The 15,151-nt window shown below is 50.7% G+C and overlaps 1 protein-coding gene across 1 annotated transcript; it reads left to right on the top strand.

The window, feature by feature from the left end:
* The first annotated feature begins 4,460 nt into the window (after nt 1-4,460).
* DERL3 (derlin 3) lies at nt 4,461-15,151 on the top strand. Its single transcript, XM_075568501.1, has 7 exons — nt 4,461-4,710; nt 5,791-5,856; nt 6,197-6,270; nt 6,721-6,814; nt 7,320-7,515; nt 8,307-8,397; nt 13,270-15,151. Exons 1-7 carry the CDS (start codon nt 4,618-4,620, stop codon nt 13,367-13,369), a joined length of 714 nt encoding a protein of 237 aa, XP_075424616.1. The 5' UTR covers nt 4,461-4,617; the 3' UTR covers nt 13,370-15,151.

Raw genomic sequence — 15,151 nt, forward strand, 5'->3', positions numbered from 1 at the left:
GCTGTTGGATGGCACAAGGCTGACAATGCCCTGAGGTTGCAGCACAAACTTTAAACACTAGGTGGCAGTGAAAGCACAATGAATACGAAACTAGGCTACCAGTGGATTTAAATGGCTTTACAATGCCCTTGCAGGCCTCTTTGCCAAGGCTGCGTCCATAGTGGAACGCGCCAGCTTCCGCGCTCCTCGGCACAGCGCACGCTTACCTGCAGCAGGAGATATTTCAGGCAGAGGCGACAGGGAGGCGTGTCGGGGGGATAGGGGGGGGGGCAGGACCGCGCCCTCATTGGGCAAACGGCTCACGTGACACGGCGTTGTGCGGGAAATACAAACGGGTTTGTATCGTGAAGAGCGCCGCTCTCCCTGTAGCGCACGCGCACACTATGCGCATATGCATTGGCATCCCAGTGTTTGTTTCGGCGCGCGCTACGTAGCTCGCGCGCGTATCCTGCACTATGGACACAGCCCAACAATGAAGTTTGTTTCCGGGCCCTCTGTATACGACTCCCGTCCCGCCGCAGATTATCAGCCTTATTTTTAGTCTCTCTATCACTTGGGAGTTTTAATCTTGCAGAACTGTCTTCCATTAAGACTTCAAAGGCGATTATCAGTGAAGCCGCCTAATCCTGAACTTCTCCGACACGGCCGTTTGAAATCTAATAGAGAAGCTAAAGTCGTGTAGAAGTGATACCTTTTAACAGCGAACTTGTTGTTAGAGTGCAAGCTTTCAGGACCACAACAGTCACTATACCCAACATCAGCCTGAAGAAGAGACCTGGGTGGTTGTGAAAGTTTGCTCTCTTTAACCACGAGTTCGCTGTTAAAAAAGGTCTCCCTTCTACATTACGTGTTGGTCCATTCCACCCGCTAACACGGTACCGTCCTCTACTCAAGTGGCAGATTGCCCCCGAGATTTTAATGTAAGTTTTTAGGAATACAAAGCATAGTTTATCATTCAGTGACCACGGGTTCAACTCTAGTCCTCAAGACCCACCAACAGGTCAGGTTTTAAGGATATCCCTGCTTCAGCACAGGTGGCTCAATCTGAGCCACTGATTCAGCCATCTGTGCTGAAGCAGGGATATCCTAAAAACCTGGCCTGTTGGGGGGGGGGGGGGGTCTTGAGGTTAGGAGTTGAGAACCCCAGCCCTATGGGATTGTATGGAGAATGTATCACTGTTAGTATCACTAGACAAAGCAGATTAAACATGCTTCGGCTGCTGAAGTTAAAAAAGGAGATACTCGGCAGCACTAGCCCCCGCCACATGAACTACGGCGTTAAGGACAAACACTGCCTGCAGTTAATGTAAATCACGTGTTCTGCACATTACATAAACATACAGACCTGACCCCGTTTTGTGTTAAACCCCCCTAAATTCTTTAAGTTTATTCTCCACGGAACCGAAGGGGGAAAAAAAAAAACCACACCAGCTCTAAACGATGCGCAGAAAGGGTACGGCGTCGGACTCGGGAATGTGAGCCGCGGTCACCCCCCTCCCCCCCCCCCCCGGCCGGGTCTCCTGGCTCTCTAATTGCTTGCGGTTGGTGTTTTTTGGAATGATTGGAAGGGGTAGAGTTAGGTCAGACTGAGGGGTGGGGGGAATCGTTAAGGGAAAGGAAATAGCCCAGCGTGGGGGAGGCACGTCCCAGCTGCCGTGCTAGTCCAGGAATGACGCGACGAGCTCGCGTGATGATCCTGGACTTATTACTGCTCAGAAATAAACACGCTCACTCACGTTGTGCCCCAGACGCCACCCGGCCGGGTCCCTCACGCACTGCAGAAGAAGTATAAATAGACGACATTTCTGCTGCTTTTCTCTCCAATGTTTTGATGTCTCCACATGGATTACCTTGGCTTGCAGCCATCCCTGATTCGCAGTCCTAATCATAGACTTCCTGTTTCAAGGACAATTCCTTTCCCCGTCAGGCCGTGTAAATACACGGGCTGCCTTACCCAGTATCACTGTGAGGGATATGGATACATTTGGTTCAATTTGTTCTATAACCTGAGAGCAAAAAATGTGCATTTGTTTCAATCTACGCCATACACATACAGTCGCGAGAAAAAGTTTTCGAACCCCAATGATAATTAAGGAAATTACATTGTTTTTCCATTATAACCTTCTTTAAAAAAAAAAAAAAAAAACAGTCCTTTCTTACATATTCAATAGGGTTTATATTAACCAATTCCATGTGTTTTAAGACAAAATGATATATGAATTAGACAATGAGTAATTAAGAGTGGGGGCACGTACAAAAGTAAGTGAAACCCTGGTTTTATTAGCTAAATTAAAGGGGATAATTAGAATCTGCTGTTTAAATAATTAGGTAGTTCTTCAGGTGCCGTCGCCCTAGCTAAATCTCTATGTACTTTGAGTGCAAGTGAAGGGGGCTTCTTGGCAGGGATTTCTCTCCCTCCTATCTGTTTTCATAGGATAGCCAGGAGGAAACCACTGCTCTCTAAAAAGAACATTGCTGCCGTATGAAGTTCGCCAAAGAGCACATGGAGTCAAAATTAGAACTTTTTGGCCTCAATGAGAAACATTATGTTTGTTTGTTTTTGCCAAACACTGCGTTTGAACAGAAGAACCTCATACCAACCGCCATGCATTGTAGTGGGAGTGTGATGGTTTGGGGCTGCTTTGCTGCTTCAGGATCTGGACGGCTTCCCATGATTGACACAACCATCAATTTTGCATTGTATCGGAAAATTCCAGAGGAGAATGACCGCCCATCCGCCCGTGAGCTGAAGCTGAAGTGAAAGTGGCTCATGCAGCAAGATAATGATCATAAACATACAAGCAGATCTACTAAAAAATGGGTGCAGAAGAAGAAATTCCACGTTTTAGAATGGCCTAGTCATAGTTCAGACTTAAACCCCATCAAAATGTTGTGGCAGGACCTGATGCGAGCTGTCAATGCAAGGAAGCCCTTGAGTCATTGAGTTGAAGCAGTTCTGTAAGGAGGAATGGGCCAAAATTAATGAAAACCGATGTGAGAGACTGACCGGCAGTTACAGGAAACGAGAAGTTGAAGTCATTGCTGCTCAAGGGGGCGCCACCAGGTACTGAATATAAAGGGGTCACTTACTTTCTCACACATGGATAGTGAATGTTTAATCATTCGTAGATAAATGTTGAAAAAGTATCATGTTTTTGTATCATTTGTTTGTTCAGGTTATTTTTATTTTGGGCAAACTTTTGTGTCTATGTCCCCCCCCCCCTGTTCTCCCTCCCCCCCTCCCTGTTCTCCCTCCCCCCCTCCCTTCCTCCCTGTTCTCCCCCCCCTCCTCCCTGTTCTCCCTCCCCCCCTCCCTGTTCTCCCTCCCCCCCTCCCTGTTCTCCCTCCCCCCCTCCCTGTTCTCCCCCCCCCCCTCCCTGTTCTCCCCCCCTCCTCCCTGTTCTCCCCCCCCTCCTCCCTGTTCTCCCCCCCCCTCCTCCCTGTTCTCCCCCCCCCTCCTCCCTGTTCTCCCCCCCCCTCCTCCCTGTTCTCCCCCCCCCCTCCTCCCTGTTCTCCCCCCCCCTCCTCCCTGTTCTCCCCCCCCCCTCCTCCCTGTTCTCCCCCCCCCCTCCTCCCTGTTCTCCCCCCCCCCTCCTCCCTGTTCTCCCCCCCCCCTCCTCCCTGTTCTCCCCCCCCCTCCTCCCTGTTCTCCCCCCCCCTCCTCCCTGTTCTCCCCCCCCCTCCTCCCTGTTCTCCCCCCCCCCTCCTCCCTGTTCTCCCCCTCCCCTCCTCCCTGTTCTCCCCCTCCCCTCCCTGTTCTCCCCCTCCCCTTTTGTGTTTTCTGACATCACAACGCCATGTCGCCAGAAGCCAACGGAGACAAGGTAAGGGACATAGAGGCCTTGCGCGCTGCCCCGGCATTTAATTAAAATGTTGTGGGGAAGAGCGCAGGGGCCTCTGTAAGCACCACGCCCCAGTTCCAGGTAATGCCCCCTAGTAAAATATTGATTGGAATGAGTCCTGAGATGTGGGGCAGGGTGCATTACTGCTGTGGGTCAAACACCTCATTACTATTTGTACTTGCAGATGTAATAACTTGTATATTATATCGTTGTGCTGCACATATTATAAGAACTTGTATTATATTTTTAGATATTCCTGTCCCCAGCACAGCGAGTAAAAAAACATGATGCAGCCAGGAGCAAACACGTGCTCACTGCGCATGCGCACTCACTCCGTGCCGCTTCACAGGCGTGGGTCACATCTATTAGACCACACGGCGCCATGGCAACCACTGCACCGCCACCTGATTGGACGGCTTGGAGACACGTGGACTACATTCTCAAAACAATAAGGCTCCTTAAGTGCCAACCTAAAGAATTTTGATCTCCTATAGGGTGGCGGAGCTGTCAATCAGATATGCACCGCCTTGATGTTGCATTCTGTTCTCCCACTAGTCGAAAGGAAATCCAGTCTCCTGCTATTGGCCGGTGGAAGTGCCAGTCTGCAGACTTAAGGCGGCACTTTTCCTGCAGTTGTTGGCGGAAGTGGCTGCGACTTTAAAATCAGGACGTGTCTGCTGATTGGTTACCGTGGTTGACGCGCCCCGTGTTGTCATTGGTTGTGGCGCCGCGGCATTAAAGGGCCCGCGGTGCTGCTTGGGTGCCGGAGAACATCATGGCTCAGCAGGGCATCGCCCAGGAGTACCGGCAGATCCCGACCGTCACCAGAGCTTACACCACGGCCTGCGTGCTCACTACCGCCGCTGTGGTAAGGGGCAGCGCCCACCCAGTGCCAGTCACCCGGGGGCATCACCAGCGCTCAGAGGGGCAGCCACCGCATGCCAACCCCTGTGCTGCCAGAGTGAAGGGGTATGGACAGATGACAACGCAAGGGGTATGGGCAGATGGCAGAGCAGTGACAAGGGGTATGGGCAGATGGCAGAGCAGTGACAAGGGGTATGGGCAGATGGCAAGCAGTGACAAGGGGTATGGGCAGATGGCAAGCAGTGACAAGGGGGTATGGGCAGATGGCAAGCAGTGACAAGGGGTATGGGCAGATGGCAAGCAGTGACAAGGGGTATGGGCAGATGGCAAGCAGTGACAAGGGGTATGGGCAGATGGCAAGCAGTGACAAGGGGTATGGGCAGATGGCAGAGCAGTGACAAGTAGTCCTGGCACAGAAAGCTGAAGGCAGGGACTGTTTCTTTGCACACACATGTGGTCGGTGTTGCTTGTTCCCTTTACATCCCAGTTTGGCACAGAACACAGTAGTTGGTACTGTAGCATCATTATCACATAATACAAGAGTGCATGAACTCCAAGCCCCTGTGGCAGAGGTTGCAATGGAGGGGTATGAGGAGCTGGAAATAAAGTCACTTACCTGGTATCACATACAAGTGCCACTGGGTCTGATTACACCCCCATTCTAAAGACCAGTGTAGAACCCCAAGGCAACTGAGCCTCCAATCATAGTATATCACATATCTGCCCTTGCCCAGTCCCATGCCTCCTGACTTATTGCCCCAGGCACATTGCGTTATTCAGGGGCAGTTCCAGTCTGGGATTCTCAGATCAGAAGTGTGACTCGGGAATTAAATTGCAGCAGTGTTGGGATGAGGGGATGAGGTAAAATGTAAGAAAACGCACTGGGAGCAGCGCCACAAAGTGCCCACACTGGAAAGCTTTCAGTTTACTTATGTGAACACAACATCTAGATGCCAAAATAGAGTAAACTCATGAAAACAACGGGTACTGCGGCGAGTGTGACCTGACCTAGTGACAGGTACTGCGGCGAGTGTGACCCGACCTAGTAACAGGTACTAAGAGTGACCCTTCTCCTTTTCTGCAGGAGCTGGAGTTCATCACCCCTTTCCAGCTTTACTTCAACCCAGAGCTCATCTTCAGGAGGTTCCAGGTGAGACTGGGGCATGGCATCTCCCCCCCTCATACTGACCCGTATGCGACGGAGGCTGATTACAAGTAACAGCTACAGTATAATTACTGTACAACAGCACAGAAACCTGCACTGAAACGGCTCTCTCCTACGTAATTATGTGCACTGGTGGGACTGCCCCTTTAATCCTTTTACTGCCAGAGGAGCCAGCAAGGCCTTGCGGTGTGTTGCAGGTTCTTATGGCAGTTAAGGGGTTAGGTTCCCTCTAGCAATGAGTAAGGATGTATACACAGCAGTGATTATCTCTGCAGACAGGCCTATGGCCTGACATTTCTTACCTCTCTCTCTCCCTCTTTCACAGATTTGGAGACTGGTTACAAACTTCCTCTTCTTTGGGCCTTTGGGCTTCAGTTTCTTTTTCAACATGATTTTCCTGTATCCTTGCCTGGCTGCCCTAACCCCCAATGTCCAACCCCCCCATCCTGCCCACTGCAATTATCCATCCTGTACATAATGCTGAACATGTATGACATGCTTACACATCAGTGGCTTTGATCTCCAAGCCTATTCATGTAACCGCATGATAAAAGCAATATGTGCGGGTCTCTGCGTCTGCACGAATCGAATACAAAATCCCACGGCCTGGGAGCATGTTGGTTCCCTATAATATCCCTAATTAAGCCCTGAAGGGTTCCATGACTCATCTGCACAGAGCAGACAGCGAGAGAAGTGTCTGACCGGTGAAAAGACACAGAGCATTATCTGCTTGTGGCCAGGATTCTTCACACTGTCGGAACGCGCTTGGTATCCTCCCTGCGAGGCGTCCCGAGGTGCCTTTGCTATACCCAGATGTTAGTTTCCTTTACAGCCACTGGCTGACCTCAGGTACCGGTACTGCCGCATGCTGGAGGAGGGCTCCTTCAGGGGCCGGACGGCAGACTTTGTCTTCATGTTTCTCTTTGGGGGACTCCTTATGACTGTATCCTTTCAGCCAATGATTGGTTCTTTAAGCAATTGTTATAAATGCTTTACCACCTATAGAGTACATCCTGTAGGAATTTTCTGATGGCTTCAATTTTGTTCTCTGTGCAAATACACAGTTTCTAAGGTAGGGGTGGCCAACTCCAGTCCTCAAGGGCCACCAACAGGTCAAGTTTTCAGGATATCCCTGCTTCAGCACAGGTGCAGAGATCCTGAAAACCTGACCTGTTGGTGGCCCTTGAGGGCTGGAGTTGGCTCATCCCTGTTCTAGTGGAATTTGTTTAGTTTAAAGTTGATACTGAAACAGAAGGAACACTAAGTGCTGGCCTGTCCTCCTCGTATACCACAAGACACTGTGAGCCGTCTCCGTAGCCTCATGTATCTGGGAGAGGAGCAGGCTGGCCCTGTCTGGGAGAGGAGCAGGCTGGCCCTGTCTGGGATGATCACTACACGCTGGGCCCTGTTCAGTGTCCCTCCATCTTCTCCTTGACTCGAGGTGTCAGCTTTTTGGCCTCTTCGCCAGCCTCTTCTTCCTGGGCCAGGCCTTCACCATCATGCTAGTGTACGTCTGGTGCCGCCGGAATCCTTTCATCCGCATGAACTTCTTCGGGCTACTAAACTTCCAGGCCCCATTCCTGCCTTGGGTGCTCATGGGCTTCTCTCTCCTGCTGGGTAACACCATCATCATTGACTTGTTGGGTAAGATATACCCCCTGCGACTTCCAGCTTCAGAGCGCAGTAGCTCTTTGAACGCCATGTTTATCATGCACTAGGCGACCCATTTCTACAGCATAAAACCCTTTAAGTTCATGGCCTTTGTAGGCATGGAGGTTGTTCGATGCTTTAAAACCAGCAGGTTGACCTCCGACCCTTCCCTTCTACCTGAAGAAAGAGGGCAGTGCTCTCAGCAACAAAAGAATGCCCTAAATATGTATCTTTATGGTACAGCAAGACTACAGACATTTTAATCAGTGTGCAACTGTAGATCAGTGTTTTTCAACCGGGGTTCCCCGGGCCCCCCTAAAGGGTTCCCTGATATTTTCAGGTCATTTGAAAATTGTACCAAATAAAGAAGAATTTTCAACATATCCGATTTCAGACGCGCTATTAGAGAGGGTTGGGGATCCTTACAATGCATCTGATCTCAGACACGCTATTAGAGAGGGTTGGGGTTCCTTACAATGCATCTGATCTCAGACGCGCTATTAGAGAGGGTTGGGGTTCCCCAGAATTTCACAATATAATTATAGGGCTCCATAACCCCCCCCCCCCCCCCCCAAAAAAAAGGTTCAACTGCTGTAGGATTAATTTAGTTAATCAGAGAGCAACATGTGTAACCTTAAATACCCCCAAGGGGATGAAACCCCCAACACAAGGAGTAATGTGCTGGCGATCCACACAGGCAGAGTAGCAGTCATTTTAATGTATACCGCCATGACTGAGCTCAGTGAGCCCCACCCTGCTGACCCCGCATCTCGCCTCCTCCCCAGGTATCACCGTCGGACACATATACTTCTTCCTTGAAGACGTTTTCCCCAATCAGCCTGGCGGGAAGAAGCTGCTGGCCACGCCTGCGCTGCTGTGAGTAACCCGCGGCCCCCGGATAACAAATAGACATCTTTCCGGCTCAAATGCGGCTTCCTTCCAGGTGTCTTGTTTGCTGACCCTGCTGGCGTGGCTAAAGCCAATGTCTCCCCGGGGGTGTCTCTTCACTTTGAATGCAAACAAGGATTTCTGCGTTCACAGGAGCGTCAACCCAGTGCTGGGTGAGGCCCCGAAACGCAGCGGCTTTACAAGCAACCGTCTCAATGAGACGTCCTTCCCGACTGATGGGCGGCGGCAGCGCTTTGCACTCTAGCAGGGGTGGGCAACCAACAGGTCAGGTTTTCAGGATATCCCTGCTTCAGCACAGGTGGCTCAATCAGGGGCTTAGTCTTTGACTTAGCCACCTATGCTGAAGCAGGGATATCCTGAAAACCTGACCTGTTGGTGGCCCTTGAGGACTGGAGTTGCCCACCCCTGGGTTATACACTGCAGTGTTGTGCAGTAGGTGTGTTACACGCCAAAACAGGTGAAATGATTGGTCTTTTTACATTGCTCCGCAAAGCATTGCAGGCAGGGTTGCCACCACTCCGGGTTTGACCCGGAGGCTACGGGTTTCAGCCACTTATCTCCAGGCTGCGGGTTGACCCGCATAAGCTCCGGGCGGCAGTTTCTCCTGGTATCTCCCCCCCCCCTGCAAATCCGGTCAACATGGCTTTGCAATGTCAAATGGTGCCACATTGCCATGACAACGGGATGCTGCATCGCGTTGCCATGACAATGGCGCGTTGCCATGACAATGGGGCATCACGCAACGCCATAAGGCTTCCCGTTGTCATGGCAACTTGACGCGGTGATGTTGTCATGGCAACGTGCGCCATTTGAAGTCGCGGAGCCATGGTGACCACCTTGCACCGGGGGGGGGGGGGGGAAGAGAGTGGATGCCAAGGGGAGGGGGGGAGGATGATGGGGGGGGAGGAGAGAGAGGGAGAATGCTGGGAGGGGGGAGAGAAAGTGGATTCTGGGGGGGGAAGAGAGAGAGAGAATGTCGGGAGGGGGGAGAGAAAGTGGATGCTGGGGGGGAAAGAGAGAGAGAATGCCGGGGCGGGGGAGAGAATACCGGGAGGGGGGAGAGAAAGTGGATGTGGGGGGGGAAGAGAGGATGCCGCCGGTAAGAGATATCCATATATAAAATAAGTAAATGTAAAAAGTATCCGGGTTAGTCCTCCATAGAAGGTGGCAACCCTGATCGCAGGCCTTCCCAGTAGCAGACGGGTCAAGACTTTTGCTGACCGTGGCGCCAGTAGTGCATGGCATGTACCTCGATGCAGTGGAGCAGATCACACGCGTGTGTGTGTATATATAAGAGTACACGGATGGAAATGTTCACTGCAGTATAAGGCGAGCAGGCTGCTTAGTTATATGAAACTCACCCTGGGGCCGGTTTCTCTGTAGAGGGGCAGGTGAGCAGGGGGTGTCACACGCCCGCAGACGGGCCGTTCACCCGGAGCGGATAAATCAGCGGGTTCCCACACGGGTACCGTGTCTCACGGGCAGCGGGTGCCAGCAGGCTTTGTGATGGGTACATATGGGCAGGCAAAGGTTGCACCACGCTGACCGGGTGTTGAGCCCCTTCCATAGCCTGCAAGACAAAAGTTATAACACACAGAGACAGGTTGTGCTGCCCCCACTAGCAGGGAAGGGTAGCATTAAAGGGGTTAAGGCACTAGCCTCTGAAGTGGTGCGAGCCAGTGGGGGCGCCATGTGACCGTGGGCACGTCACTTCAGCTCCTCCTCGCGGAACTTGAGAAGATTGTGAGTTCTGTGGGACAGACGTTCATTGGACCAGGACGTTATATATATTTGTAGCGGAAGGTTCCTCGGTATGTAGAAAATAAAGTAGGGTTCTAGGTATGGACAGATCTGACTCGGTGTATGGTTCTAGGTACAGACAGATCTGAGCAGGCTCTGGGTGAGCGTGTATGGTTCTAGGTATTAAAGTAAATGGTGGCTTCCAACACTCCATATGTAAAATACACTCTAGAAAGATACAAGAAAAATCAAGTGGTGACAATGTAATTTGACTCCACGCATGACACATACACACGCATGTGAGAACAGTGCTAATCTTGCTGTATCGCAAGAGTGGCACTATTTGATTCATATTGTAAAAGGGAAGTACCACAATTTCTTTAACTGGTGGGAAAGGGCCTGCAGAAGTCATTGTGTATATCTATTATTCATTGGCTATCACCGCTCTGCAGAGTAGCCCTGTTCTCTCACACGTGTGTTTGTGACATGCGTGGAGTAAAATCATGCTCTTTACTGGAGGAGGAGTGCATGGGGCGCTGGAAACCGCAATTTACTTTATTGTAGATATTTTTGGGATCCCTTAGGTTCCAGTCTCACAGTTTATCTATACAAAGTGCTGTTTCCCTGTGTATTGTATGTCTTTATTTATATAGCGCCATTAATGTACATAGCGCTTCACAGTAGTAATACATGTGGTAATCAAATAAATAACAGATAATATAAATAACAGATCATGGGAATAAGTGCTTTAGACATAAAAGTAACATTAAGGAAGAGGAGTCCTTGCCCCGAGGAGCTTACAGTCTAATTGGTAGGTAGGGAGAACGTACAGAGACAGTAGGAGGGAGTTCTGGTAAGTGCGTCTGCAGGGGGCCAAGCTTTATGTATCATGTGTTCTGAATATCCACAGTGCTATTCATATGCTTCTTTAAGCAAGTGTGTCTTAAGGTGGGTCTTAAAGGTGGATAGAGAGGGTGCTAGTCGGGTACTGAGGGGAAGGGCATTCCAGAGGTGTGGGGCAGTCAGTGAAAAAGGTTTAAGGCGGGAGAGGGCTTTACATACAAAGGGGGTAGAAAGAAGACATCCTTGAGAAGAACGCAAGAGTCTGGATGGTGCATAACGAGAAATTAGGGCTGAGATGTAAGGAGGGGCAGAAGAATCTAAAGCTTTAAAAGTGAGGAGAAGAATGGAGTGTGAGATGCGGGATTTGATCGGAAGCCAGGAGAGGGATTTCATGAGGGGAGATGCTGAGACAGATCTAGGAAAGAGTAGAGTGATTCTGGCAGCAGCATTTAGGATAGATTGTAGGGGAGACAGGTGAGAGGCAGGAAGGCCGGACAGCAGGAGGTTACAGTAATCAAGACAGGAGAGAATGAGGGCCTGAGTCAGCGTTTTAGCAGTCGAGCAACAGAGGAACGGGCGTATCTTTGTTATATTGCGGAGGAAAAAGTGACAAGTTTTAGAAATGTTTTGAATGTGAGGGGCGAATGTGAGAGAGGAGTCGAGTGTGACCCCTAGGCAGCGTGCTTGGGCTACTGGGTAAATGATCGTAGTTCCAACAGTAATGTGGAAGGAGGTAGTAGGGCCAGGTTTGGGAGGAAGTATGAGGAGCTCTGTTTTAGCCATGTTGAGTTTAAGGCGGCGGAGGGCCATCCAGGATGATATAGCAGAGACACATTCAGAAACTTTGGTTTGTACAGCAGGTGTAAGGTCGGGTGTTGAAAAGTATATTTGTGTGTCGTCAGCATAGAGGTGATATTTGAACCCAAAAGATGTTATTAGGTCACCTAGAGAGAGTGTGTACAGAGAAAAGAGAAGTGGTCCCAGGACAGAGCCCTGGGGTACCCCCACAGAGAAATCGATAGAGGAGGAGGTGTTAGCAGAAGAGACACTGAAAGTACGATGGGAGAGGTAGGATGAGATCCAGGATAGAGCTTTGTTCCGAATACCAAGAGTATGGAGAATATGAAGGAGAAGAGGGTGGTCCACGGTGTCAAATGCTGCAGAGAGGTCGAGTAATATGAGCAGAGTGTAATGACCTCTGTCTTTGGCAGCATGGTGGTCATTAGTTATTTTAGCGAAAGCTGTTTCAGTGGAGTGAGCAGTGCGGAAGCCAGATTGTAGAGGGTCTAGGAGAGAATTGGTGTTGAGAAAGTAGAGCAAGCGAGAGAATACAAGACGTTCAAGGAGTTTAGAGGCAAAAGGCAGGAGGGAGACAGGTCGATAGTTAGAAAGACAGGTAGGGTCAAGCTTGCTGTTTTTGAGTAATGGTATGACTGTTGCATGTTTGAAAGAGGATGGAAAGGTTCCAGAGCAGAGGGAGGAGTTAAAAATGTGTGTGAGCGTAGGGATTATAGTAGGAGAAAGAGGTTTTAGGAGATGGGGGGGAATGGGGTCAAGAGGGCAAGTGGTAGAGGGAGAAGAGGCGATCAACAGAGACACATCCTCTGAGACAGTGGAAAAAGAGTCAAGGAAGGCAGGAGGAGAGTTAGGAAGAGGTGTAGGATAGGAGGAAGAAACAGAGGGGATGTTCTGACGTATGGATTCCACCTTTTCCTTAAAATAGTCAGCAAAGTCTTGAGCGGAGATGGAGGAAGGAGAGTATTAAGTATTTATGGTTCTAGGTATAGACATGGCTGAGTAGGCTCTGGCTGTGTATATGGTTGTAGGTATGGACAGCTCTGAGCAGGTTCCGCGTGTATATGGTTGTAGGTATGGACAGCTCTGAGCAGGTTCCGCGTGTATATGGTTGTAGGTATGGACAGCTCTGAGCAGGTTCCGCGTGTATATGGTTGTAGGTATGGACAGCTCTGAGCAGGTTCCGCGTGTATATGGTTGTAGGTATGGACAGCTCTGAGCAGGTTCCGCGTGTATATGGTTGTAGGTATGGACAGCTCTGAGCAGGTTCTGCTTGTATATGGTTGGTATGACTGATCTGCGCCGGCTCTAGTTGTGTGTATATTGCTCTAAGTATGGACTGATTTGAGCAGGTTCTGGATGTGTATATGGTTTTTGGTATGGACAGATATATATAGATAGATATATAGATAGATATATGTACAGATCGATCTGAGCAGGCACTGGGTGTTTGTGTTGCAGAAAGCAGATGTTTGATGTGCCTGATGAGGACCCCAACTACAATCCCTTACCAGAGGATCGTCCAGAGAACCACCAAAATGATCGACCCAACAACCAATAACAACCAGCTGAGCTTTCCCTGAAATGTCCCTGTACACTTCCTCTCCCTGTACAGATCCCCCGGCTCCCTGTACACTTCCTCTCCCTGTACAGATCCCCCGGCTCCCTGTACACTTCCTCTCCCTGTACAGATCCCCCGGCTCCCTGTACACTTCCTCCGGCTCCCTGTACACTTCCTCTCCCTGTACACTTCCCCCGGCTCCCTGTACACTTCCTCTCCCTGTACAGATCCCCCGGCTCCCTGTACACTTCCTCTCCCTGTACAGATCCCCCGGCTCCCTGTACACTTCCTCTCCCTGTACAGATCCCCCGGCTCCCTGTACACTTCCTCTCCCTGTACACTTCCCCCGGCTCCCTGTACACTTCCTCTCCCTGTACAGATCCCCCGGCTCCCTGTACACCTCTCCCTGTACAGATCCCCCGGCTCCCTGTACACTTCCTCTCCCTGTACACTTCCCCCGGCTCCCTGTACACTTCCTCTCCCTGTACAGATCCCCCGGCTCCCTGTACACTTCCTCTCCCTGTACAGATCCCCCGGCTCCCTGTACACTTCCTCTCCCTGTACAGATCCCCCGGCTCCCTGTACACTTCCTCTCCCTGTACAGATCCCCGGCTCCCTGTACACTTCCTCTCCCTGTACAGATCCCCCGGCTCCCTGTACACTTCCTCTCCCTGTACAGATCCCCCGGCTCCCTGTACACTTCCTCTCCCTGTACAGATCCCCCGGCTCCCTGTACAGATCCCCGGCTCCCTGTACACTTCCTCTCCCTGTACAGATCCCCCGGCTCCCTGTACACTTCCTCTCCTTGTACAGATCCCCCGGCTCCCTGTACACATCCCCCGGCTCCCTGTACACTTCCTCTCCCTGTACAGATCCCCGGCTCCCTGTACACTTCCTCTCCCTGTACAGATCCCCGGCTCCCTGTACACTTCCTCTCCCTGTACACTTCCCCCGGCTCCCTGTACACTTCCTCTCCCTGTACACTTCCTCTCCCTGTACACTTCCCCCGGCTCCCTGTACACTTCCTCTCCCTGTACAGATCCCCCGGCTCCCTGTACACTTCCTCTCCCTGTACACTTCCCCCGGCTCCCTGTACACCTCCGCTTCCAAACGTTGCACCTTGTAAGAAAAGACGATATTTTGTATAGCCAGAAACTCATGTGCAATACTTCATGTCCAAGTAAACACTCTCACGCACAACGTCAGGTTCCCGAGCACTCATTCATTTTCCACAGGGCCGGAACGAGAGGTTCCGATTAACCAATGCCAAGTGAACCCGTTCCCTCCTGATTCGTTATGGGCCGGAGTGCACTGTGGTGTCATAGTGCTGGTAAGGCGGTTTCCATGCATTAACAAAAAATGCCAGATCCGCCGCATGCAACAGTATATACCCGCTATCATCAGATCGCGAGCAGCACGAGGACAGATCAATGAGATGGACAACAACTGGTTAAACAGATGAAGTGTTAATAGCTGGCCCATGAATCTCTCCGACTTCTGGGCCATCTGATGCAATGATGGAGCGGCTTTATAGATATGCTGCGGAGGTCTTACCTGACGGAGAAAAGGTTTCTTGCGACAGGTGTAGCATTATTCCTATGCCTACAACTGGCATCACCTGATTGGGACGAGATACAAACTTAATTTACACTGCCATATAACGAGCGCGGTTACCACGGACGTGATGTGATGCTACGGCGGCAAAGGAAAAGCAGTCGTTAAAAATCGGTAACAAATTATTATTTTTTTCCGGCCAATAAAAAAAACACAACCCTCGAACGA

This window comes from Ascaphus truei, chromosome 13 (genome assembly GCF_040206685.1).
Source record: "Ascaphus truei isolate aAscTru1 chromosome 13, aAscTru1.hap1, whole genome shotgun sequence".
NCBI classification, from domain to species: Eukaryota; Metazoa; Chordata; class Amphibia; order Anura; family Ascaphidae; genus Ascaphus; species Ascaphus truei.